Raw genomic sequence first — 24,650 nt, forward strand, 5'->3', positions numbered from 1 at the left:
ACACTGCCTTTGCTGACCTCTGTAAAACAACGATCAAATTGTAAGTCGCTGTGGATAAGTGCTGTAAATATGAAAGTACAATCAACATACATTAACCAACCCTGTCCCAACTGTAGCTTTGCTAGCTCAAAATAAACTGTTATGGGTAAAGTAAATCTCAAATAACTGAGCTATGAGCCCTGATTGAAGCACTTCCTATCTGACAGTGTTTAGTTTCATTGTGAAAGCCTTAGATTACATGTTGCGAGTCGGTGCTCATCAGCTCATAACAGGGAAGTGCAGCTTTCAGTAAGACTTTACCAGCAGTTGAGGGAACATGTCATTCGTGAACACTCTGCGGCAGTGGGATGAAGCAGTGGCTTATGTGGAGAAAGGAGACATATCCTCTGCTCTCAGGACATTCCTGGCCATTGAGGAGAAGATATCTAAAATCAACTACAACATTGGATGCCTCCATCTGCATAACGATGACTTTGATGCTGCTGAAAAGGTAAAGCCCTGTAAAGCTGTTAGCCTTGTCAAAATGATAAAGTGAAGTGGCCTCAGAGTGCATTATTGTGTGCTTCTGTCTCAACTTCATATTAGTGCACCAAATGTAGTCCAAACTTATGGCTTAGTATTTGAATTCGGTTTAAAAAATCTGCCACGAAAAGAAGAAGTAAAAGTTGTTTCAGTATCTAAAGAGGAAGTTCACTATTATTCTCTCTTTTCAAGGCATTTGACAGCAGTATCGGTAAAGATGAGCACCTGGCTGTTGCTTTTTTTCAAAGGGGAATTACATTCTACAAAAAAGAAAAGTAAGTGTGATGACTGTTAATCAGCACCATAATAAATTTCTAACAAATAAAATAAAAAGTTCAGAAGGTACAGATAGTAATGTGATGTCCAGAACATTGTGCTAACAGGAAGTGAGTTGTGAAAGTCACAAAGGTTTCTCTATCAGGAACTACATGTCATCCTTCATTATACTCATAAGAAATTCTACTCATATCTAAATATATCTCAAGGTTTGAGGAGTCACTGCTGGATTTCCAGCAAACCTTTAAGGAGCTAAGAGGGAATCAACTGATAGACTACAAACCTCTCGGTCTGAGGTATAAGCTTTATGCTTGTGAGGTAAGAATTACATAAAGAAAAAAGAAAAAAAAAAAAAATATATATATATATATTGTATTTTGTATATCTACCACCAACACTCAAAGAACCCTTTTCAAAAATGTTCTATATAGAACCATATTGAACACATTTTCCATCAATCTAAGGAACCCTTTAAATAAAATAAAATAAGACTACCTTTACAAAGGGTTTACGCATAAGATGTAATAAACACATCAATAAAAAGGGCAACAGTGATCTGCTGACTACTAAATTGTGCACCCCCATTAGTGTGCCCACATTCATCTATACTATTAAACCTCAGACCTTTGTTTTCTCCATCTGTCAGAATACTTGACAGCTTCTTCATTTATTTGTATTCATCAGATAGACCAGCTCCTTGTTGCCTGTAATTATGTTATAACATCTTATTAATGATTTGAAGGACCTAATTGTTAACCTTTTATAAACTCATTTTAATCCATTCATAGATCATTTATAAGGGTAGTCTTTTTGTAAAGTGTTACCACTTAAATCTTACAAACGATGAAATGAAATTTACTTTACCAAAGTGCCACAGAAAATGCTAACTTTTGTTCTACTGGCCTGATATGGCAAGCTATGTAGGTATGTCATATTAGCATTTTGTCACTGTGGCAGAAATAAATCAGTCACCTGACATAGATGTTGCGTGAATTTGACATCAAAGTTGGCAAATTCAACCTTTATGACATTATTATTATGAATATTTATGTAGGTCTATGTTAGTTGTCATGAAGGGCTTATGTAGGTGTCATGTAGCCTTATAAACACTGCCCTATAGTAAAGGTTTAACAAGTGATGTTAGAAGAATGTACTCATGGCACAGTAGATGATATTACAGCACTACATTATAGTGTTTTAACTGTTTTGTACATTTAGGTGCTGCACAATATTGGACTGCTTTATGCAAAGCTGGGGAAATGGGAGAAGGCCCAAGAAAACCTGCTCACAGCTCTCAACCTCCGCACAGAAGCCAAATTCAGTCACATTGACCAGGCTCTGGAATCCATTCTGGTCAGTTATCCCTGTAGAGTTAATTCAGAAACGTTATACTGTTACAGCTGTCATACTTACTGTAATGCAGTGCATTTTGAGCAGGACTTCTTAGGCTTCTATGAGGAACATGAAGATGACATTGCATCATTGGTTCTGCTTAAGCTCTGTAGGCAGGTTATGTGGGCTGAGAAGAGAAGTTGACACCGATTTGCACAGATGCAACCAAATACTATTTTTAGCTTTTAAGTTGTGAAATGTAGATGTGGTGAAAGCATTAGATTGCAATGCTTCTAAAACTTTATATAAGAAGAATGCTGTTACTTTCAAAGTTGAACCTTGATTAATGAACACATCAGCTGATGGTTTTCTTTGATATGATTGGCTGGATACCAATACAGCTAAAGGCCATTGCACGTTATTCGAATGTTGTATGTAGAATGTATGTAGAATGTATGAGCATATAACAATGTGTATTCCAGTTATTGTCTCTTTACACACGCAGAAGCAGAAGCTCTTCTCTCTTGTGGAGATTAAACCAGGCCTACTGTTCAAACCCAACAAGAATTATGTGGCAGAGCTGGAGAAGAAGGACTACCTAGGAAAGGCCAAGGTACCCAAACACATTATTACCCAATTTCACAGTTTACTATTAGCAGTAACATCTGAAAAACAACAGTAGTTTTCACCGCAAGTCATTACCACATGCTGTGTAGAAGCTTTGAGAGTTGAACTGTGTGGATGTTCTTGCCCACAGGTTCTGTCTTCTATTGTTCCAGCTGATAATTTCTCTGGATTTGCCCCTCTGCAGCCTCAAGTGAGTCGAGACATGCTTTTGAATTGTTATACGGTATTTTTCAGGCCTAGATTAAAGGTACAAGGACCTGTGTTGGTAGACATGAAGCAATGGGGTATAAAAGCAGTTTCAGCTGGGGACAGAGCGTGGCTTGATGTGGGGGTTGGTTGGTGGATCTTGGCTGATCCTTCCATCTTAAACGGTATCTAGATCGAAACTGCTATGTACAATAGATTCATGCTGCCAAGCTCTCAGAATGTGGATGATAAAAATAGAGACAATAATGAGTTGACGGTAATAATCAATCTGAAGTAGAGCTACACCACTAATAAACACATAACAAAAACATGAACGCAGCCTTTTTTTCTGTAGAGATTTTACTGAAACCCTGCAAAAACAGGGTGAGTCATGAAACAGAATTCCCACATTACCATATGGTGTGATCAGCATTTGCCAGGAACAGCACAACACATTTCAAGGGAAAAATACTTTTTTGTTGTTGTTGTTTTCCTGAACAAAATGCTGCAAAGTGGGAGGAAAATCAAAAGTGCTGCACTTTTGTTAGTATTTCATTGCTGCACCCATTTCCATCATACACACCATTATGCTAACAGGGTCAAACAAAGTGTCTACCACTCCCTCTTATGAAAATAAAAATTTCATATTTTACCATGGAGGTCCACTTACAATGTCGGTGTGTGGTTTATGCACCAAAACAATCATAAGTCATTTTTTTCATGACCATTTTCAAACCTTTCTTTCATCTTTACCTTTAAACAGGATGTTTTTGTTACTATGCTGTTAAGAGTCTGTAAATGAGCTTCATTCTGATCCTACATTGTATTACATAGGCTCAATGGGCAGGGCTAAACTGCTGTAGGCTGAAATCAAATAGGCTGTTTTTAAAAATGAGAATTTTCACCACTGTGTAAAACTACAGTGGAAGTATAAAGTGGAGCTAAGTGGCAGGTAGGAACTGGTATCTACTAACATCTTTGATCTTTGCCTGGGTTTAAATAGTCAAAAATGGAAACGACTGGAGTCCATTCGTATTGATTTAGCATTGTTAGCATGTCATAGTGTTTAATCAGTATTATCTACATGCGTTTTCACCACATTAGAGTAGACATGAACACGGATAACCAACCAGACTACACTATTCACTTCACTCTAGATGCACTTTGCTGACTTCTTTTTCTCTCTTCAGGTTGAAGATGTACCCAGTACACCTAAAGCTCCTGAAGTACTGAGGTAAACTCAGTGCACGCACTTAATGGCTGTTCCTACTCCAAAGCTGAGACATTCTGAGTGTTATTTATATCCTCTGTGCTTGTAATCTGCAGGGCGCTTGAAGGTGAGCCTCACACTGTTCTCTATGAGTTCATTCCTGAGACCAAAGAGGAGTTAGCTGTGTTGCCAGGCAACATCGTATTTGTTCTTCAGCGAGGAACCGACAACTGGGCATCTGTTATCTTCAATGAAAGGGTGTGTTGTGTGTCTATGTCTGTGCCAGTGTGTATGGTCTGTGTTTAAGGCACATTCTGCCCAGAATGCACAATTTACTGATTCCTGACTTTAAAGACTGTCTGGAGGAATTTAGCCACTGTACATTATAAATCTTTATCATTAGAAAATGATCTCTCTGTGAATCAGCAGTATGAGCAGAGTCATGTGTCTACTTTATTTCACAAGAAAAAATGTTTTCTTTAAATACAGATTTGTTTTAATAGCTTTTAGGGTGTAAAGTTTATGGATATAAAGTCAGAGAAAAGTGCTCTTCTATTTGCTGCACAGTTTGTGTCGGTCATCCTCTAGTCCTTCATCAGTGGTCACAGGACGCTGCCCACAGGACACCGCTGGCTGGATATTTTTGGTTGGTGGACTATTCTCAGTCCAGCAGTGACAGACAGGCGTTTAAAAACTCCACTGCTGTGTCTGATCCACTCACACCAGCACAACACACACTATCACACAACCACCACATCAGTGCTGAGAATGATCCACCACCCAAATAATACCTGCCCTGTGGTGGCCCTGTGGGTGTTCTGACCATTGAAGAACAGGGTGAAAGGGGGCTAAGAAATTATGCAGATGGACTACAGTTTGTAACCGTAGAACTACAAAGTGCACTTGTATAGTAAATGTAGCTGATACAACGGACACATGCATAAACAAGGAGGTGTACTTAGTGAAGTGGCTGGTTAGTGTGCATATGTATGATTTACAGAGTGTGTAATCGGAGACAATCATATGTTCTGCTTGCTTTCTCATCATTTTCAGAGAGGATTAGTTCCATATAATTTCCTGGAACCGCTGGATATTACAGTGGCGTCAAAGGTTGTACCGGTAAGAGTCCTTTTTAAAAACACCCTATCCAGGCAATAACAAAATAAATACAGTTTTAGCAGTTTTCAGGTCTTTTGAACTAATTCCTTTGAAAAGGGTTCGGTCAAAAGCTCACATACTGAAGCAGTAATCTTTTTTACAGAATCTGCAAGTAGCAGCTTGTGGCTGCCAGTAATTTTGTCCAGGCATCTTTTTAATATTCTAAACTAAAATGCTGTTTCCACATTTTTTCTCTTCTATTTTCTTAAGCCATTTACCACTTAGCACTGTGTTAATAATATGTAGAAGCTAAATATAAGGAAATGAGGCCTTTACAGAAATTTTCTGTAAGTTGTTTCATGAGAGAGTTATTTACTATTTATAGTTTTAAAGAAGGCCACCAATTTGTAGCAATTTCTCAATGGCCTCTCCTCTTTAGGTTGCACCATCCAACAGGAATGAACAAATACCTGACCCACCAAGAAGACGAGCACCCAGTAAACCAGTAAGTGAAGCGTTAAGTCAACACACGAGTGTGTGCATATATTTATTTATTTGTTTATTTGTTTACACAGTGGCATGCAGGTGTTGCTGCACAGTAGAACGGTACACCACCACTCCACAGTCTGATAAATCTTCCTGAAAGTCTTGCGCAGTCAAACAGTGGTTTTGATTTGGCTTTTTAGCAATCCTGTGAGCCTTTCACTCAGAGTTTTCTTGGTCTTCCAGACCTCAACTTGACTGCCACTGTTCCTGTTTACTGCCTTTAACATTACATAATTAACATGGGGAAACAGCTACCTGAAAACACTTTCTTATAGCCTTCTCCTGCTTTGTGGGAATCAACTTTATTTTCATTTTCAGAGATCTATGTAGCTGCTTTAGGAGCTTATGGCTGCTGATTGTTGGGGTTTGAGGAGTCAGGATATTTATAAAGAATTGAAATTAGCATCACCTGGCCTTTCCTAATGATGACTGTGGAGTTATCTGAGACCTCATATATGAAATCTATACGAAAACGATGAGATCTCACACTCTTATAGGAATTTTATACAGCTGAGACCGGGGTGAGACGAGTCAGACACAAAAGAGTTAAGCTACACGTGTGACAACATTTTGATCAAAGTGAGAAAATCTGAGGATTATTTCTCAGGAGCCACATTTCAGAAACAGGAGAAAATGGCTTAAGTTTCACTCCGTTTTCAAACTGGGCTTAACCATGACTAGGAGAAGTACCTGAGATCAAAGGGATCATTTAGAATATTTCTTTCCTCTGAGAAGAACTACTTGTTTTATTTAAACCAGAAAAATCATTTCCTGATTTGATATTTTGAATGTGTATATATATAAAATGTTTTGATGTTTTTTCAGTTAAAATAAATTAACACCCTCTATTTGGAACAAATGTTCCAAAACTGTTCAATGTGCAGAAGTGTGATCTCTGCAGAGGATGTGCAAACTTATTTTCCTACAGAAAACCAATGTAGATTGACTTGTATTGCCTAAATGTTTGCATACATGTGTATAATACCTGTATGGAAAATACATACATATAACAGCTGTACATTTGAGTATAGGTTTGTGCATATAAATGCTTTCTGTAATGATCAATCATGGAATTGTGCCCATTTTACATCATCTGCTTTTTCCTTGTAGACTACTAGTAATGGAGTTTCCTCTGGCTGTATTGTGAAAGTGCATTTCATGTTTACAATAGTGATTTGCATTAAACCAGGACAGCCATACACAGCCATGCTCCAGATGATCAGCACTAAACTCAAACTGCCTGCTTCTGCACTTACGCTGAGGTACCTACACGAATTACACAGCGCATACTACTGAGAACAGAAGCTCTTCTCTTAGTCTGCTGATGCTGTTTATTTTCCGCACCTGTTATGTGATGCATAAAGCATGTTCTATGTACATTTCCATTGCTTTTACAGCAGAACAGCTGAATAACTGTCTTAATGCTCCTTCTAGCTATGTAAAGCCTGATTCTAATGAGAGAGTGACTGTTGACGAGTCTGAGATGCAGGTGTTGTGGAGCTGCGTAAAGAACAACCGCATAACGCTGTGGTGCTCAGCATCTGAGGTACCGTAATCCAAATTCAACTCAAGTAAACAAGCACTTTTCACACTTACCATCAGCCAACACACGAAAAACAGCAAATTACATGTTTTCAGTCTCGTTATGTGTTACATTAGAAAAGGTTCACTCTCAAAAAAGATGGTTCTTCTAGGGTTCTTTAGTTAAAAATGGTTCTATATGGAATCATGAACACTTGAAGAACCCTTTGCATGATTAAATGGTGAAAGCGTTCTTCATATTGATGGAGAATATGCTGTAGGCGCTTCTATACACCTTTTTGAAAAGGGTTCTACATAGCACACAAAGGGATCTGTTACTGTTGCAATGTCAAGCTTGTAACAAGAGAAGAACCTTTTTTGGTGCTATACAGAACCCTTTTCTCGAACCATCTACAGCACATTCTGCATTAATCTGAAGAACGCTTTCACAAAGAAAAGAACCATTTAATCATGCACAGGGACCTTTGAGTGTTCATGGTTCAAACATGGTTTAGAACCATTTATTTATTTATTTATTTACTAAAGAACCTTTGAAAAACCATCTTGTCAAGTGTTATTTTAACTTCTAACTCTATTAAAAAGTCTCTGACCAACATTTAATTTCCATGTAGAACTCCTGTCTTGTTTCTCATCAACTTTCTACTAGTATCAGTATTAGTCTAGTAGTACATTAAAGACTTTAAAGGGGAATTCTACTGAAACTGCTACAGTTATTGGTGTAAATGAAGTAATTCAGAGTGGTTTGATGCAAAATGCTCCATTCTAGAGACAGATTTGAGTCTTTATTCTCTAAACTTTGCTACCTGTTTCAAGAACAATGCCATACACTTGTCAAAGGCAGCATGCGGCCAGTGCCTGTTTGGTCAATTGATTCCCTGGGGCAGCCTCTTAGGTTGCCAGTCCACATTCGACCCTTGTTGAGTCAACTGGGGGAGGAAGAACGAGATCTCTCTCCCTCTCGCTGTCTCACAAAATTTTTATATTTTTTTTGGTGTACTGCAAAAGCCTGTGTGAGCTCTGCGCTATAGTAACACATCTGATACAAATATCAGTCTATAAACCATAATAAGCCATCAAACAGGAGTTAAACCATTTAATCAGTACAGTTTTGCATGCAGGAATTTTTCAACACTATTGTCATGAGGTACGATTAGGATCAGTTGCGTCCCCTTTCAGATATTGAGCTGTTTTGTGGTGTCTGGCAAAATGCTTTACTCTCCAACTGCTTAGTACTGCTCACTGTATGCAGTGTTACATAATTTACTCCTGTGGGGTGTAAATGTCACATATGGATAGAATGAAAATGTCAGTAATAGAAATCTTAAGTGATATCGCATTAATCCAAATGGGATGGCCATGGGGGATGGTCACTTTTACAAGTGGGATGGTTTGTCTCGTTTTCTTTTGTCTGGCATCCACTTACATCCCCCACAAATCGAGCCTATAAACCTGCATATAAACCTCAGAAGACACATGTAGGTTCACTGAGCATTTGGACAGTAAATATTGGCCATATTTGATTGACATCTGTTTCCCATCACCACCACTGTAAAGATCAGCAGTTCTCTGCAGAGCTGATTATATATATTGACAACATATTTTAAATAACAAACAGTGATTTGCATATTATGTGAACACATAGTTAATGTATTATAGACAAAATATTTTAACTAGCCCACTTCTTTATTGCACATCACTCTTTCTCCCTCCTTGTTCTAGGACAGAAGTGAAACTCGAAAGAAAATGGTGGCTCTGTACTCTTATGAGGCCTCCACACCAGAAGATCTGGCGTTCAGTAAAGGTGATGTCATCACCGTCCTTTCTAAGGGTAAGACATATAGCTGAATTTTTTATATTCCTATACTGCAGACGTGCACTGAACTACACGTTTCTGCATTTTTATTAACGTAATTTTATTATTTTCATTTTTCACTCTAGTCAATGAAGAATGGTTTGAAGGGGAGTGCAACGGGAAGACTGGTATCTTTCCATCATCTTTTGTTATAGATCCGTAGACTGAGTCATTGCTGAATGACATAACAAATCCATAATAATCTCATATTTATGCACCAGTGTTTTAATCAGATATCACTGTGTGTAAAATCACCTAACAGTGCTCATCTGCAGTACTTACAGCTGGTGTGTTACATATTAATATTTACTATTTAACTACACATTAACAAGAGTTTACAAATGATTGTATCATTTAAAAATTACACTTAGAAGTGTTATTTTGATGCAAATAAATCACCTTAAAGAACACTTGAAAACCTGATGAGCTGACTTTTACAGAATGCTAATGAGTCCATATCCTACATTGTATTTTCCAGTTTATCTTGCACTGTTGTGAGTTACCCTAAAGCCTCAAATAATCATTTAAAAGTCAGGGTCATCGCCTCTAATTTAGTGGAAGTTTTCCCGAACTCCATGTCATATGTCTTTACGTGTTAATGTCACATGCATGTTCACTGTGATGTATTTCTAAGTATCAGGGAGGGTCTCTAAGCTAGCTGAGCATGTTTGTTCAATGATAGGTGGGGGTGGGCAACATTATTTCTCGCTATCCATGGGTGCACAGTGATAAAATCAAAAGAGAGGGAAATTCTCTAGATTCGATTCTGATGGAAAAGTTTTCTTTTCAATTGTAAGACATTGTGAATTGTGCTACATGTAAGCAGAGAAATAAGCGAAAAAGGAAAAAAGCTCATTTTGATTTCATGCTGATGTTCAATGTAACTTATTTTCTCTTTGTTTTTAAATAAAGTTTAATGTGGAGGAAAATCAAGATGCACAAAAAAAATAAATATGATGGACACATTAATGTTTGTAAGAGAACAGAAATAGTTGATGTATGACTGATCACTGTCTGACATCAGGAAGAAATTTGAAAGTACCACACGTTTTCCCATAAAAGACGAGAAAAGAAGAAGTGGAACTGAGGGAGAAAAGTTCTCTAAAGTTCATGAAAAAGAGGACATCAGCAAGACAGCTTTATTTTCTGTTTTTTTTCCTGTTATTTATTTAAAGAACTTCTTTAATTATACGTGGCCACCCTTCAGGTTTACAGCTACAGTCATATGCAAAAGGTTGAACACCCCTGGTCAAAGTACATGTTTTGTTTTCCAAGTACTCCTTTAACACACGTTCTGCCTTTTTCCGGCAAATTTCTGTGCATGATTTGTTTATTTGCATAAAATACACATCAGAAAATAAGATACAAAATCTGCCATAACCTTTGCATATGCCACATTTGTTTAATTTTTTACAATATGTTAAACTCAGCAAATAAATATGCTGAGTGTAGAATGTGACCAGGTACCTAAACTTTCACATATGACTGTACAGATTTTATAGCTTTTACATTGGTTCTTGATGGACTCAAGAAATTATATATAGATAATTGTGTAGACGATAGGTAATTGTAGCTTTGCGTAAATTGATTATAGATATATGGGTTCAGCAGGGCTGAATAATAAGAGGGTATTGGATTGAAATTGTCCAAATATGCTTTTCTGGGCATAATGTGTTTTGACACTCTTATGTTACGATGTACTCACCCACCTGCTCACCAAAAACTCCGTTTTGGTTTATATATGGGTCCTTCATAGCTTTTCCTTACTCACCTAACCACTGAAACATTAGTGCTTAAGTTTGTAATACTGCACCTTTATCTTTCAGCAGCACGGCACACACACAGAAGTCCAACAGCTGCACTGCCCAAAAAAGGGCATGTATTAAAATTTTATGTGTGGTTCCAATGCACTGCAATATGACATAATATGCTGCAGTGGAGAGCATTTCTCATTTCCTTCTGTACTGCAGAGACACTGCTGTGCACTGTGCTGTGGTACAGTCAGATGAGGCAGTCTCTGCTGTCTGTACCCTCCTCTTCATAAGCAATAGCAATACCTCGTCTTCCCTCCAGAGCTTTCTCTACCGGCGTTTCCCCCAGCTTAGGCTCCAAACCCTGCCAGCTACGGCCAGCAAGAAACGATGCTGCCAACAGAAAACAACAATGTTTTATTATGAGAAACATAATTAATGGTCCATGTCCTATATTTTTCTTGCATTTTATTTTTTGCCCACTTATAATTTTAGTGTGTGTTGATGTATTGAAAAAATTCTCATATTTTCATATTATTTACATGAAGCACACCTTAATTTATGCACACTTTCAGTAAAGAGAAAATAAAGCGACAGCTTTCAGTAACTCATAAGTCAATGGCCAAGCTGGTAGGTGGAGCGTGAGGTCGAGTAGTTCACTGTCCATCCTACTGATCAAACTTCATAGTGTCAAAATTACAACAACTGGAAAATATACAATACAGTACAAAAATATTTTTTTAAGACTGCAGAAGTATGTGATTGTGTAGTGTGATTCATTTCCTAAAATAATGTTTAAACACTAGTGCGTGAAATGCCTCTGTGCTTTCTATGGTTTCTTATTTTTTCAGCTGAATGTCAGTAGAATAAAACAAAAGCATGGAGTAAAATGTCTCTAAATCTAAAGTGGAATAGATGCACTATTTGTTTATACCAATGTGCATATAAAAGAAGTCTATCCATTTTTGTACTGGATTGCCATGTTCTCCACTTTTATTCTTCTTCCTGGTATTACAGATGAAACTGGTAACCATTTTGGTAAGTTAACCGCAAAGCATTTTTTCAGGTTGTTAAATTATTATACTCAAATGCAACTTGGACTGATAAATGCTAGTGTTTGAGCAGGTTCTGTTACATACCTGCAGTATTTGTGTTGGCCACAGTCAGAGTCTGATTCCTGATGACAAGTGACGAAGACCCTGAGGAGCCGTCTGTCGGACGTAAACAGGAAGCACGCAGGGCACCAGTGATCAGTGACACATCTGTTATGTCCTCTTCATTAGCAGACTCATCTGGCTCTGGGAAGTCCACATGACTGCTCCCGCCTGTTAGAAGTAATTCAAATTAGATGCTTCCTGAGACAACTTAGCACACACGCACATACATCCACAAACACACACTGTTTTCTGTAGACAATGTGTTATTTTCACTTACAAAATCAAAAAACATTAAAATATCAATGCTATGTTTTCTGCTTCACAAGGATTACAGAGCTGATATATGGTAGCCCAAAACAGTGCTGGACATGGAGCTCTGAACTGTGAGGGTAGTGAGCCTTATAATTTAACTGTAGAGTGACAAAACAGTCATTTGTAGTAAAGGAGCTTCTTTGTCCTGTTGGACCTGTAGAAGGTGTACACTCAGTGCCAACACAACAGCCTATTCATTTCCAACAAGAACAGAAGCTGCCTACAATACAACACAATCAAAAAGACAAGCTTTTGAATGAAGAGACTGGTGTCCTTGAAACTGTCTCACACAGAGCAAAGGGCTTAGCAAACTACTGTCGATGAAGATAAAAAGGACTACAGCAAAGCAACAAAAATAGAGTTTGTGCCAATAAAATCACATAAGCTAAGAGGTTTAAACATTTTGAGCTGTTGCTCAATGTCAGTAGGAAGCCAGTAGTGGCATAAAAAGCGAAAGATTCAGTATGTACTTCTGATATTTACAGCAAGATTATTCATTGATCTTCCCCAGCTGTTAGTCCTGGGTTATACCTGCTATACAGGCACTGGTGTCAAACAATAATACTGACTTCTAGTTGCTGGTGCTGATAGATGATATTGGAATCATAATGATATCAGTCAATATTTACTTACAAAAAATACTGCCATCAGACAGATGAGTACATTTTACAGGTATGTTGACTGATGTTAGATGTATTTACTGTGCTCTGGAAGGGCAGTGACTCTGCATTTTATTCACTCAACTGCATTCATAACTCTACAAAATGAAGGTTATATTCAATAATGTATATTACAAAACATGTACTCTCTGTAATGTTAATCCAGGCAGATGTATACCTGCTCTGTGGAGGTCCTGAGGTGTTCTGACCACTGAAGAACAGGGTGAATGGGGGCTAACAAAGTATACAGGGAAACAGACGGACTGCAGCTGACAAAAGTGATACTTATTACTTATTTATTAGTCCCACGACAGGGAAATTTCACCTCTGCATTTAACCCATCCGTGAAGTGAAACACCACATACAAACTAGTGAGCACACACAGACTAGGGGGGCAGCGAGCACACTTGCCTAGAACAGTGGGCAGCCCTATCCACGGCGCCAAGGGAGCACTTTGGGGTTAGGTGTCTTGCTCAAGGACACCTCAGTCATATACTGTCACCGCTGGGGATCGAACTGGCAACCTTCCGGTCACAGGGCCAGTTCCCTTACCTCCAGCCCATGATTGCCCCAAAATTGACAATGAGCGCAGATACATTTTAATGAAGTGGCTGGTCGCCATTTTTGGAAAATATCATGACTTTTTATTTTACCCAACACTTCATATATGATCTTAATAAAAATTCTGCCTTATTATACCATTGTAGCAGCCTTGTACTTCGGCAGGAGCACAGATGGGAGTTTCAACACACATCCAATAACTATGAATGAACTCAGGTATAAATGAAACCAAGAAAAAAAATCCTTTTCAAATGAACAAATAATTGTACAGCTAATTACACCACATCACTGAAGAAAGTCTCCCTTGCAGTTCAATCGGTAAAAAAAAAAAAGTGCTGTCAAGTGGAAGAAAAAATGTTTTAACCATTGTGTATATATATGTACACATACACACACATACATATAAAAGAACAAAATAAATACGTAAATACAAAATGTAAATACACTAATTCAACTTGCTCCAGCTGATTGGTTGCCATGTTGAAGCAAACATTATTAACACTTTGAATTTTACGCTGGATGTGCCCGACACGAAGAAAAAACAAAGTGAAGCAAAAATATTCACAGTCTAGAGGGAAGCACATACCAGGAAGCAGGTCTCGGAAGTCTGTGACGTATTCTCCACTCCACTCCCGATGCTTATTGCAGGCCACTTCCATCTCAAAGGGTGTCACCACTGGCCTGTAGAATTCACTTGAGTCCAGCAGTGAGTTCTCTGGACAAGCAACTAACACATACACATCGATCTCCAAGAAATTGGCTAATTTGGCCACATTGATCTTGCCCATTGCAAACATGTAGCTTTTCTTGCCAGCCTTACGAATACTCTCTTTCAGCTGTTCAATGATGCTCAGGTAGTTGGCCACACCCAGTGTGCCCACCAGGATGCCCACCACATTGGCATCCTTTGCCCGCTCAATGGCATAGTAGCGTTTCATCAGCGCCTTGTTGATATTAATCGATTCATTTCGCCCGGTGGACGTTTCAGGGTCAAATGAGCAGAAGGCACAGCGGTTCCAGGTCATCATGAAGTTGGCAAGAGTGAGACCCTCACGACCAACGTAGAACATGCTGTAGTCCTCTACACTCTTGCCTTCTGCCAAACAAAACTCTCTGCCAAATTTATGAACGACTGTGTCGTCCATACAGTCTGAATTAGCATCACCTGCAACCAGTCCATGGATTTGTTCTTGACCATCAAAATGATCAGCTTTTAGAACAGAGAAGACAGTTTTGGGATAGGAGGCACTCAAGAGCTTTCTGAAGGCATCTGAAAAGAGAAAAGATATGTTAGATGTTTAAAATGTTGATGGATATTTATTATATATGTTACAGAGATACAGCACTGCATTATTAGTAGTAGTAGCAGTAGTAGTATTATGTCAAGTTGAAATGCTAGCAAATAGTAAACCTCTTTTAAAGCAAATAAAAAATAAAATATAATGTTTAAAACAGCCTAATACACCGCAAAAATTTGTTTGGCAGTGATGGTACAAAATGCTTTGCAGGGGTGGGGGTTAGAGAGACTTTTTTAGCAGCATAACGTCCTACTAGATAAGTGATTAGACATATTTCCAGCAAGAACTCAACCCAGCCTCAGGCTATACACTGTGCATACTGCCTTAATGAGTCTAGGTCTTTCTGCACTCAGGTTGTGCAATGTGAGTATGATTTTTTTTTTTCTGATCTAATTTCACAGTAATATACAGATAAAAATGAGCAAGTATAAATGTGTCCACAAAAGGGTGAAACTAAAGCACTTTATTTTATTTATTTATTTATTTACAAGCAACAGAAACTGTAGGCACATCTCTACTAAATGAATTAAGTAGAAAACACTGGAGGGCTTTGTACTAGAACAGAAAGTTTTTTTCAGTAATTTAACGCACTCTCCTAAAATCTGGTCCGTAAGTAATTGGATACTGACATTTTCTGTTATGTAAAGTGGAGGATGTCAGATTTAATTTGAGGATAAATTATGTAGAAGTTTCAGCTCTTTTTCTACATACTTTATGTGATCAAATGTAACTGGATGACTGGATTTTCAGTTTGCCAGATGTGTGTGACTGCACCATCACTTTATAAACAAGAAAGCAAATATACTCATGCCATGCCATAAATGCAGCCTGCCAGAAACTGCACACTGTAGCAGTAAGAAGACTGATATAATCCAATTTGCTTACCTATGGCATGCGAGTAGGTGACATCATATAATACGACAACATGACTCTCAGTGTCAGGGTAGAGCTCTCTGAATGTGTCAACACACTTCTGAACGTCGATAGGTCTCTTCCCGAACACATACATGAGGGGAAGCCTTCTGGACGGACTGAGGCATGAACGGCCGTAGTGCACGATGCAGTCGGCCCCTACATGCTCTGCAGCTACTTCATCTACACAACAGCTGAGGAGGAAAACCAAAAAACAGAAAATGCTTACTTGTATAAGTTCTAATAATGTGTGGTCAAGCAGTCAATACAAATACTGACTAATGATAGCAGTTCTTACCTGCCATAGGAGGTGTCGCCTAAAATATACACCTTTACTCTAGTCTCCTTCTCTATCGCTGCAGAGACTGCTACAGCATCTACTAGAAGTTCATCTGGAAACTGCAAAGCTACCTGTGTTGAAACATAGGACATAATGATGATTTAGATAAAATAAAGATGTCAATATTCAACAAATATTCTCATGCATCACTTGTTTATCAGAGATGTTTCATATGAACTAGTTTCGAGTAGACATGGCATGATACCACGTTTCCAATACTGAAACCTTAAATAGAGGCCGACACCCATCCGATATTCCCATGTTCTACTAAGCTTTAAAATGATCTGGTTTTTATTCAATCAGGTGTTTTGGGACTGATTCCATATACATTTGTTCATTCCCTAATGGTGTCTAATGATAACCATCAAGCCAAAGCCCGTTAGGAAACAAAGCCTTTGTGCTTTATTCCTAGAGGTTCTAATCGTCTTAGGCGTGGCTTTCATAAGTTTCAGTGGTAGCCTGTTTGTTTTTTCTGTGAATAAACCTGACATTCATATCTTATCGTCGTGGTCGGTTTTATTGGGAAAGTTTCCACATTTAATTGCCTTATTATCAGTATGGCAACATTAATATATGTTCAGTGTAACTTTTGTTGTCCAATACCTGGTTCACTGTTTTTCCTCATAAAACCGACAAATAACACTGTTGTGGCAGAGCGGCACTGCCATCATTAATAAGCTGGCATGTCAGGCTGAGAGTGCATATCTGCAGCTAGACCCTTCTCTATATTTGTGTTGTAGACATGGCGCCCCCTGGATGCCATCACTACAATCGTTAAGAGATCTCAGGTACATTTTATACAAGGTTCCATTAAACCACTCTGAATGACTTTGTTTACACTAATTTACTGAATTACACATAATTCCCCTTTCATATAGAAACAGCATGTGAAAAGGAACCTTTACCTTCTTGAAATGTTTACTCTGAATGAAACGGCAGGTGTCGCTGATCTGATACAGCTCTTCTAGATCTCCAGCTTGGCTGCCTGATTCAGCGGCAGTCGCACCTACAGTGCGCTGCAGGACGGCCTCACAGTTACTGCTGAACACCTCAGTCATGTTCTGTAAGGTAATAGGAATACATTGAGGACCTAGAGAGAAACATAAAAAGTGGAAAAAAAAGACAAACGACAGTTTCAGTAGCAAGAATTTAACTACCGTGTAGACCTGAATCAAAACCATTTAAACCACCATAATATGATCTGGACATTCCTGGATCTGTTTGTTATACCTGCTGGTGGTCTTCAGCCAAAAAGCCTGTATAGAATGCAAAATATGTCTGCATGCATATAGTACATTGTCTATGACACTGAAGGCAAGTCTTTGAACAGATGATTTAAATGAAACACTGTTTTGGTTCATGTGAAATGGTTCATTTGTAGAAAATGTACAGATTCAGATTTCTTTACAGTGCCTTTTATAGGAACCAGGAGTCAAGACGTCTACAATGGAAGAAGTCATTTTACTTATTATCCAAAACCACTAAACCTACACACGTCTTCTGAGCTTTCAAATGTAATGTCGTTGACTGTAAAATAGCGGTCAATCTGGAAAAAAGGCTTTCGCTTCAGATCACCTGTCTTGTATCCTCCCATCGTCAATGGGTTAAAAATAAACGGATTCAATTACAGTTTACACTAAAGACTTTTATCACAACACTACTGTAAAACGTCTCAGACACCAGGTAATGTCTTCATAACCGTTTCATGTAAACGTGAGGAAGCTTTTAGAGAGGTTAGAATCCACAGACGTGTGGAGTCCATTACCTCCACTGTGAACGATCCTGACTTGTCCAGTGTCTAAACAACGAACTTCAGATCGAACCACTCAGAATGATTTTTATTGACGTGAGAACCGTTTATCACGTGCACACGTTTTAAAAGATCAGTGGAGTTCCCCTTTAATTAAAGGGAAAGGGGCAACTCTAACTACAGACTGCCTATTTATGGGTCATTTTGAACAGTGTTCATAGATATAAAGCCACATTTTACCACCAATAAGCTAAATCCATGCAGTTAGCTTAGCGGACTATCAGCACTGTAAGGCGACGGTGCAGCGCTATTAACCAGACAAAGGGGCCAGAGACACACACCGGCAAAAACAATGGGCCAAATAAACACAGTCAGCGGGTGCAGACCGTAGTTAATAAAGCGTAACAGTTTCGTTTACGTACTAAAATAAAAACGAGCAGTCCTCTCAAACACGCGCCTTCCACGCGAGACAGGGCTGCGCGTCCTCGGGCCAGAGTCTTCTTCCTCAGCAAACTCAGGCTTTACTGCACCGCACAGCAGCGGTGCTGCCCTCTAGTGCGGGCCAGACTCAGGCTGAGGAGAACGAGCGCAGAGAGACGCCGCGGCTTTAATGTTGGAATATATGGACTAATATGGAGGGTACTAGCACCCTCACTGGCAGCTTTAGCTGTTTTGAGAAAAGTAAATTCTGTGGGAGTCCTCCTTCTTCTACAGTAGGGGTTAATGCGTGCAGCACACATCTGTTAACTGCAATCTGTAGTGAAACGATAGTTGGTGAAGCAACGCTGGCGACACCTGCTGGCACCGTGAAACCCATCATAAAGCCTGGAACCCACCGATTTGGAAAGTCTTTGTATGTATTTTCGAGAGAAGTGTGTAACATATCTGAATATGTCTCCAACATATAGAGCTTCACGCATGGCCAGAGGGCAGTTTTAGACACAGCAGTGCTGCTGGAGTTTTCAGTGTCCAGTGATAATGGACTAGAGGATGATCAACACAAACTGTGCAGCAGCAGATGAGCTATTGTCTCTGACTCCTGCAAGGTGGAGGAACAAGGTGGGTGTATCTAGTAGAGCATTCTGCAAGGAAGTGGGTGAAAATTTCTGAAGCATGAATAGAAAGACCCCTAGCTATCTACAAAAAAGGGTGGTTGTTCTTTTGCACTTTTGCACATGCCACAATTACTATTTTATAATGTTTTTCAATCAAATATAAATTAACTAGGCATTTGCATTTGCAGAATCAGCAAAAGATGCAAATGCGCCAGAAGTGCCTACTCTTTTGCGTACAACTGTACTATAACCCTAATTTATTTAAAACTCTAAATGCTATTTTTGGTGAATCTGCATAACACCACCACTCATCGCTTACGAAACTGACCTTTGTTTGTATTCTCCTTCAGTTCTGAGTAGACAGTATCTGCATCTGCGGTGGTCTTCCCTAACCGTGGACAAGAGACCACAACAAAACGAGCAATGTTTTATCCTTGTATATGGGATGTTTTTTGAGAAAAAACTTTTTATCTTGCAAATCACTTATATATTCAGATATTGTCTTTTGATCCCACCTTTAAGCAAACAGTCCCTGTCTTGCTCTTTCTTTCCCTTCTTCTAGGCTTTCAGTTCAATTTCAGCATAAGTCACATCGCTGGTTTCAACTGGATCATCTAAGAGAGAACAGAGGCAGAGTTCATTCCCCACTGTAAATCTACTGTTAAAAAACATCTAAAAACATAGTCCTGAACTAATCAAATGCTACACATGCAGCAGTATCCAGCCAATCACAGATGACCGTCCTGCAGACTAAAAAAAAAGTCATTAAAATGCTGATTTCTCTAGTGCCTTCAGTACTGTCCTGCCTCCGTGACTGGAAACAAATCTAGTGCAAACCAGGTTGCTCCAGAACTGTGTCTCAGAGATGGTGGTGAGCAGCACTGGAGCACCATGGGAAACTTGTCTTGTCTTCTGACCTCTTCACCATCTACACATCAAACCTCTAGAACTCTAAGCTCATGCAGAAGTTCCCTGATGACTCTTCCGTTCTGTATTCACAGTGGAGATGAGTCAAAGTACAGAAGGCTGGGATGGATTATTTACTGCGCCACTGGGGCCAGTGCCCAGGGAGCCTCAGACGAGAAGGCTTGAGGTGGGACAAGCCACTGCAGATGTAAACATTAGATGAATAATTCAAATGGGATGCTAGGGTAAACTTTGTGGTGTTTGTCTGGCCATAGCAGACAAGTGGAAGTTCTTCCACATGAGGACATATATTTTCCAAGAATCCCACAGTGAAGACAGCACAGCTGGCACATGAACAAACACTAAACAAAAAGGAATGGCTAAGTAAAACATGCACAAAGAAAACAGGCTCTTGGTAGCTTTCAAAACTATTTCTCCAAACACATCTGAGCTGTAACCCCAACAACACATTCTCTAAGATATATCGCTGTTGTCAGAAGAAAACCTCATATCTTCAAAATGGTAACTTTACAGAAGAAGGAAAAAAACTACTTTTACTTTTAATGTAAGTCAATGGAACCAGAATTTTGTAATAATTACAAGTAAAACAAGCAATTTTGGGATGTTTCTTTTGTTACAATCTTCATAAAAATTTCACACCATGTAAAGAGCAACAGGTGTTTTCAAATGATGTCAAAAACTGAAAAACGTTACAAGGTTTTCTTCCAACAACAACTATATGTAATACAGTATAGCATGCTGTTTTTTTTATAGCTAGCCCTTCATGTCCTTTTTCTCTTTTCACAAGTGCCTTCGTCCCATAAGTTGCTGAAAGCAACGTTATAATTGATGTAAGATGTGTAGTCCCCCATTCCTTGCAAGACATTGTCCATCAGGAATTTATATGTGTCTGCAGCTCCATGGAATCTGATGGGCATTACCATGAACCAGCACTTGTACCCTTTAAACAATGTGTAACAAGTACATTATTTGCCCAGTTGCTTGACCAACTCATCCACCCCTGTCATTAGGTAGGGTTTGAATGCCAAAACTGCATTCATCTACAAGAAATAGATGCAGAACTTCAGTCCATTGTGGAACTAAAACAACTAGGCCTCATCATTTACTTTTTAAAGGCTCAAAAATGTCAGATGGGTTGTGTTGAAAGCAGCTAGATGTCATGGTGCATTACTTTGTTTTTTCCTGGCTCTTTACTAAGAGGTCTCTCTGAGATCCTTTCTTGCAAGTCTTGCTGTTGGGTCTGTGAGAAGTGTGAAAGGTCTGGGATCCTCCTCATCCTCAACCTCTCAAGCTCATAGCTGATCAGCTCTATTCTCTGGTCTGTCCATCTATGGTCTCAGCAAGTTGATTCAGAAGACTTGAGTTTTTCTTAACTTGTCAGGTAGGTTGAATTTGTAGGTGACTAAGCCAGTTTTCCACTGTACCTCACATGTGCCTTGCCACTTTGCTAGCAGTTGGTAGTAGGATGAGTACTTTTTGACTACGTTTCTTTTCCATGATAACTTGTCATTAATGGGTCTGTCTCTCCTTTCTTAGCTGGTGAGGTGATCTGACACCTTTGGCATGATTTGCAATATTCTGCTATGTCCAGGTATTGCCTTGGCCAGTAGAATCTGCTAGCTACACCCAAGCACTGTCTTCTGTAGCCCTAAATGCTTCACCCAGGGGACAGAGTGCCCAAGCTTAAAAACCATAGGCTTCAAACTTATAGGAACCACTAACTCTTTTCCAGTTCTGCTATGTCTGTACATCTTTCCTTCAATCATGAGAAAAGTGTTCTTTGTCTGTGGCCTTACTGTCTACCTTTTCTGAGCTGACTTTCTCAATTAAGGGCCTGAATTTCCCATCACCTTTCTGCAACTCCACTATATTGCTAGGAATGGGGCTGAAATCTGTAATGGTGGGGTGCTGATCTAAAAAAATATCGATAGGCAACTGAAATGTGATCACACATGTGGTAAAGATCATACATATGCTTTGTTTGGATGAGATGGTGGAGCTGTTTGCCCTCAATGCTCAGCATAATGTGGTGAAAACCAAAAACTGCTTTTGACAAAATAGAACATCTTTTAACTAAAAAAAGCAAGGTGGAGGAAATATTATGGTTCCTACCCCAAGTTCTGACCAGTTTGCAGTCTTCTGTCAAAAAGCTAAAGCTGAACTGTAAGTGGATCTTGCAACAAGACAACAACAACACTCATGCACAGCCATGAAAGAATGACTTGAAAAAAGCATGTTCATTATATATATATATATATGTATGTATGTGTCCTGATAGATTTGTCAACTATGAGTGTTTTTATTGTGAAATGGAAACATCTAGGAGCAACAGTATAAGCTATGAAACTGTAGGCCACACAAACTCGCAAAACAGGACCACATAAGCGCATAAAAAAGTCAAAAAATTTTTTTAAGTTGTACTTGAACAGTGGAGCAGTGTAAAGCACATCGCCACTAGACACCGTAGAAGTGGAAAAGTCTTCTCTGGGTTGTTTTTGGGTTTGTTGGACGCCAGGAGAATGCTACCTGCACAAATGCATAGTGCCAGCTGTAAAGCTGGAGGAGGAATAATGTTCTGGGGCTGTTGTCATGTGCTTTTGGGCTTCTTATTACCAGTGAAGGAAATCTTAATGCTGCATGATGCTTTGACATTCAAGAAAATATGTGCTTCCGCACATGTGGTAGTGGTTTGGGAAGGGCCTTTCTCAAACCACCAGGTTTAACCAGGTTTAATGTGAATGTGACTCGACTGTTCATAAACATGATATTGTGCTTTATTGGGATTGACACCTCTTTGGTCCTCATGTTGAGCGACAACAGCAACAGACTGCTGCAAATTCTTTTTTTGTTCCAGAAAAATAAATGAACAAAAAAAAAAACGGCCACAAAATTTTCATTAAAAAAAAACACCTAAAAGAACTGCTGTGGTCTTAGGTACCTACTTAATGTCACTAATAACAATCCCCTCTTGTGTGTGGATATGTGTGAAAATACAGTTATCAGTTTTCTTCCTTTTACATTATTTCTTAAACCACTGCCTTGTTTTTTTGTTTTGTTTGTACTTGTGAGTAAAGTGCATCACATGGCCACATCATCATCATCATCATCATCATCATCATCATCATCATCAAACCAACAAACAAACAAACAAACAAATGCCTGATAAATACGTTCTTATACAATTATTCTGTCTGAGTGGTTTGTACTGTAACAGCCAGTGTAATGTGTTACCAAAATGAATGTGTTCTTTTACAGTAACATGCAGTAGGTCATGCTTACCTTTACCTTCCAAGCTTTTCACCTTAATTTGGGAATATGTCACATCCCTCACAGCATTATCTAATAAAGAAATCTAATTAGTTCAACACTAAAACCAAGTTAACAGAGAACAGGTTCTGTTATTGCAGAGATGCAGTTTTTACCTTTTCCTCTGAGGTTGTTTTTAGTAGTCACAGCATAAGTTACATCACTGGGCTGGTCTGCCACTGTGCCACTGTTGACAAAGATAATCTGTTGAAAAAAAAACAGAACAACTATAATCCCTATCAACATTAACACGTGATCAATACTTACTGAAGAACAAATAGCATTTTTTGTGAAAGGGATTAACTAGTGTAAAAACTTAATGCTGGTTTGGTAGTCGTAGTTTAAACTGACCAGCCTGCAGTGCAGTTGATGCTGAGTGAGAGCTCTCAGGTCCCGACAGCCTCTGGCTCTGACTGGTGTTCTGCTGATTTCCAGCAGGTGGAGTTAAAGATCCTGTACAGTAAACCAGTTCTAAAAGTCTAAAAATATATCTTACATACTTTTTTCAATTACACGTATTTGTTAGCCATTTAAAAATATCTACAAATTACAATTATAAATGACTTTTGTCTATAATCACAGAAATGTTCTCTCTTGAAGCAGCCTGAGTACACTGTCTATACAGATGAAGGGATTATTTTCAAACCTTTCTTCTTCTTGTAACACCACCAAAACAGGCCCAGTATGACAATAATCAAAAAGGTTAAACTCAGTGCCAACACGACTCCTGCTGTTCAATGACTAGATTCAGAACCTGAGACTGAGGAAAGAAAGAGGCAAGAAATTGTATTTAAACACTTTGTTTACTGTACTGTTTAAAATAAATCATTATATTTTTACATAATGAAACACAAAAACATCATGCATTCTCACTTCTGACTGAGATCCAGCTCTTTGGTGACTCTTTTCTCTGGGTGTTTACAGTGATAGAGGCCTTCATGTGACTTAGAGACCGAACTGATGGTCATCTCTCCTGCAGTCTGGGTCTGGAGGAGAAATCCGCCCGTATAGAAATCGGCTGTGAGGTTTGAGGGCTTTGAGCGATATAAACAGCGAGAGTCAGAGGATCTCCATCAGTCAGAGGATGAACAATGTTCTCCAGGATCACATCAGAATCTGTAGGAAAGAGTGAGACAGTATAGAAACCAGGAGTGTGGAGAGTACAGTAATGCTCTCAACACAAGGACTGATCTGTGATCTGCACCAATTATGTTGCTTCAGAGTCACCAAATCAAACACATGATGGAAAAATATTTACCACCAGAATTCTGTATTGTTGAGCCAAGTCATTAAAATGAACTCTTCATTGAATAACATTTGGCTGAGAAGTTTAGTGATAAATACAGCTACTGTTAATGAACTACAGTGCAAAAAAATCTATTTATTTCATTCATTTGCTTTAATGTATTTGTTTTCATTTTTTTCATATAT

The 24,650-nt window shown here is 38.8% G+C and overlaps 2 protein-coding genes across 8 annotated transcripts; one reads left to right on the forward strand and one right to left on the reverse strand.

Annotated features, from left to right (window-relative positions):
* Nucleotides 1-233: 233 nt before the first annotated feature.
* On the forward strand, nucleotides 234-10,124 carry ncf2 (neutrophil cytosolic factor 2). 2 transcript variants are annotated; one of them, XM_017719607.2, is made up of 14 exons: nucleotides 235-490; nucleotides 715-797; nucleotides 1,008-1,116; nucleotides 2,017-2,151; nucleotides 2,636-2,743; nucleotides 2,888-2,947; nucleotides 4,134-4,177; nucleotides 4,270-4,411; nucleotides 5,207-5,272; nucleotides 5,691-5,756; nucleotides 6,908-7,059; nucleotides 7,232-7,343; nucleotides 9,059-9,167; nucleotides 9,278-10,124. In XM_017719607.2, the coding sequence occupies exons 1-14, from the start codon at nucleotides 317-319 to the stop codon at nucleotides 9,352-9,354; spliced, it is 1,437 nt and encodes a 478-aa protein (XP_017575096.1). In that variant the 5' UTR covers nucleotides 235-316; the 3' UTR covers nucleotides 9,355-10,124. The 2 variants fall into 2 exon arrangements, with proteins under 2 accessions (XP_017575097.1, XP_017575096.1); XM_017719608.2 differs by lacking the exon at nucleotides 9,278-10,124 and having other exon boundaries at nucleotides 234-490; nucleotides 9,064-9,150.
* Nucleotides 8,408-24,386, reverse strand: dph2 (diphthamide biosynthesis 2). 6 transcript variants are annotated; one of them, XM_017719603.2, is made up of 13 exons: nucleotides 24,093-24,386; nucleotides 23,866-23,979; nucleotides 23,571-23,672; nucleotides 23,336-23,423; nucleotides 23,193-23,252; nucleotides 19,502-19,600; nucleotides 19,315-19,374; nucleotides 17,087-17,242; nucleotides 16,140-16,252; nucleotides 15,815-16,035; nucleotides 14,218-14,901; nucleotides 12,082-12,267; nucleotides 8,408-11,335 (listed from the first exon to the last, which is right to left on the reverse strand). In XM_017719603.2, exons 8-13 carry the CDS (start codon nucleotides 17,237-17,239, stop codon nucleotides 11,193-11,195), a joined length of 1,500 nt encoding a protein of 499 aa, XP_017575092.1. In that variant the 5' UTR covers nucleotides 17,240-17,242; nucleotides 19,315-19,374; nucleotides 19,502-19,600; nucleotides 23,193-23,252; nucleotides 23,336-23,423; nucleotides 23,571-23,672; nucleotides 23,866-23,979; nucleotides 24,093-24,386; the 3' UTR covers nucleotides 8,408-11,192. The 6 variants fall into 6 exon arrangements, with proteins under 6 accessions (XP_017575092.1, XP_017575090.1, XP_017575093.1 ...); XM_017719601.2 differs by having other exon boundaries at nucleotides 17,087-17,271; nucleotides 24,093-24,385; XM_017719604.2 differs by lacking the exons at nucleotides 19,315-19,374; nucleotides 19,502-19,600; nucleotides 23,193-23,252; ... (2 more) ...; nucleotides 23,866-23,979; nucleotides 24,093-24,386 and adding an exon at nucleotides 18,354-18,466 and having other exon boundaries at nucleotides 17,087-17,271.
* Nucleotides 24,387-24,650: the final 264 nt, after the last annotated feature.

Source organism: Pygocentrus nattereri, chromosome 2 (assembly GCF_015220715.1).
Source record: "Pygocentrus nattereri isolate fPygNat1 chromosome 2, fPygNat1.pri, whole genome shotgun sequence".
NCBI lineage: Eukaryota > Metazoa > Chordata > Actinopteri > Characiformes > Serrasalmidae > Pygocentrus > Pygocentrus nattereri.

What these genes read in the sequence shown, in the direction of transcription:
- ncf2 (XM_017719607.2), top strand. Translation starts at nt 317, where the DNA reads ATGTCATTCGTGAACACTCTGCGGCAGTGGGATGAAGCAGTGGCTTAT. An exon ending in AGGCTCTGGAATCCATTCTG is followed by an intron (nt 2,152 to 2,635) that starts GTCAGTTATCCC and finishes TTACACACGCAG; the next exon opens with AAGCAGAAGCTCTTCTCTCT. An exon ending in TGGCGTCAAAGGTTGTACCG is followed by an intron (nt 5,273 to 5,690) that starts GTAAGAGTCCTT and finishes TCTCCTCTTTAG; the next exon opens with GTTGCACCATCCAACAGGAA.
- dph2 (XM_017719603.2), bottom strand. Translation starts at nt 17,239, where the DNA reads ATGACTGAGGTGTTCAGCAGTAACTGTGAGGCCGTCCTGCAGCGCACT. An exon ending in CACCTACTCGCATGCCATAG is followed by an intron (nt 14,902 to 15,814) that starts GTAAGCAAATTG and finishes TTCTCTTTTCAG; the next exon opens with ATGCCTTCAGAAAGCTCTTG. An exon ending in GGCCAACACAAATACTGCAG is followed by an intron (nt 11,336 to 12,081) that starts GTATGTAACAGA and finishes TTCTGTTGGCAG; the next exon opens with CATCGTTTCTTGCTGGCCGT.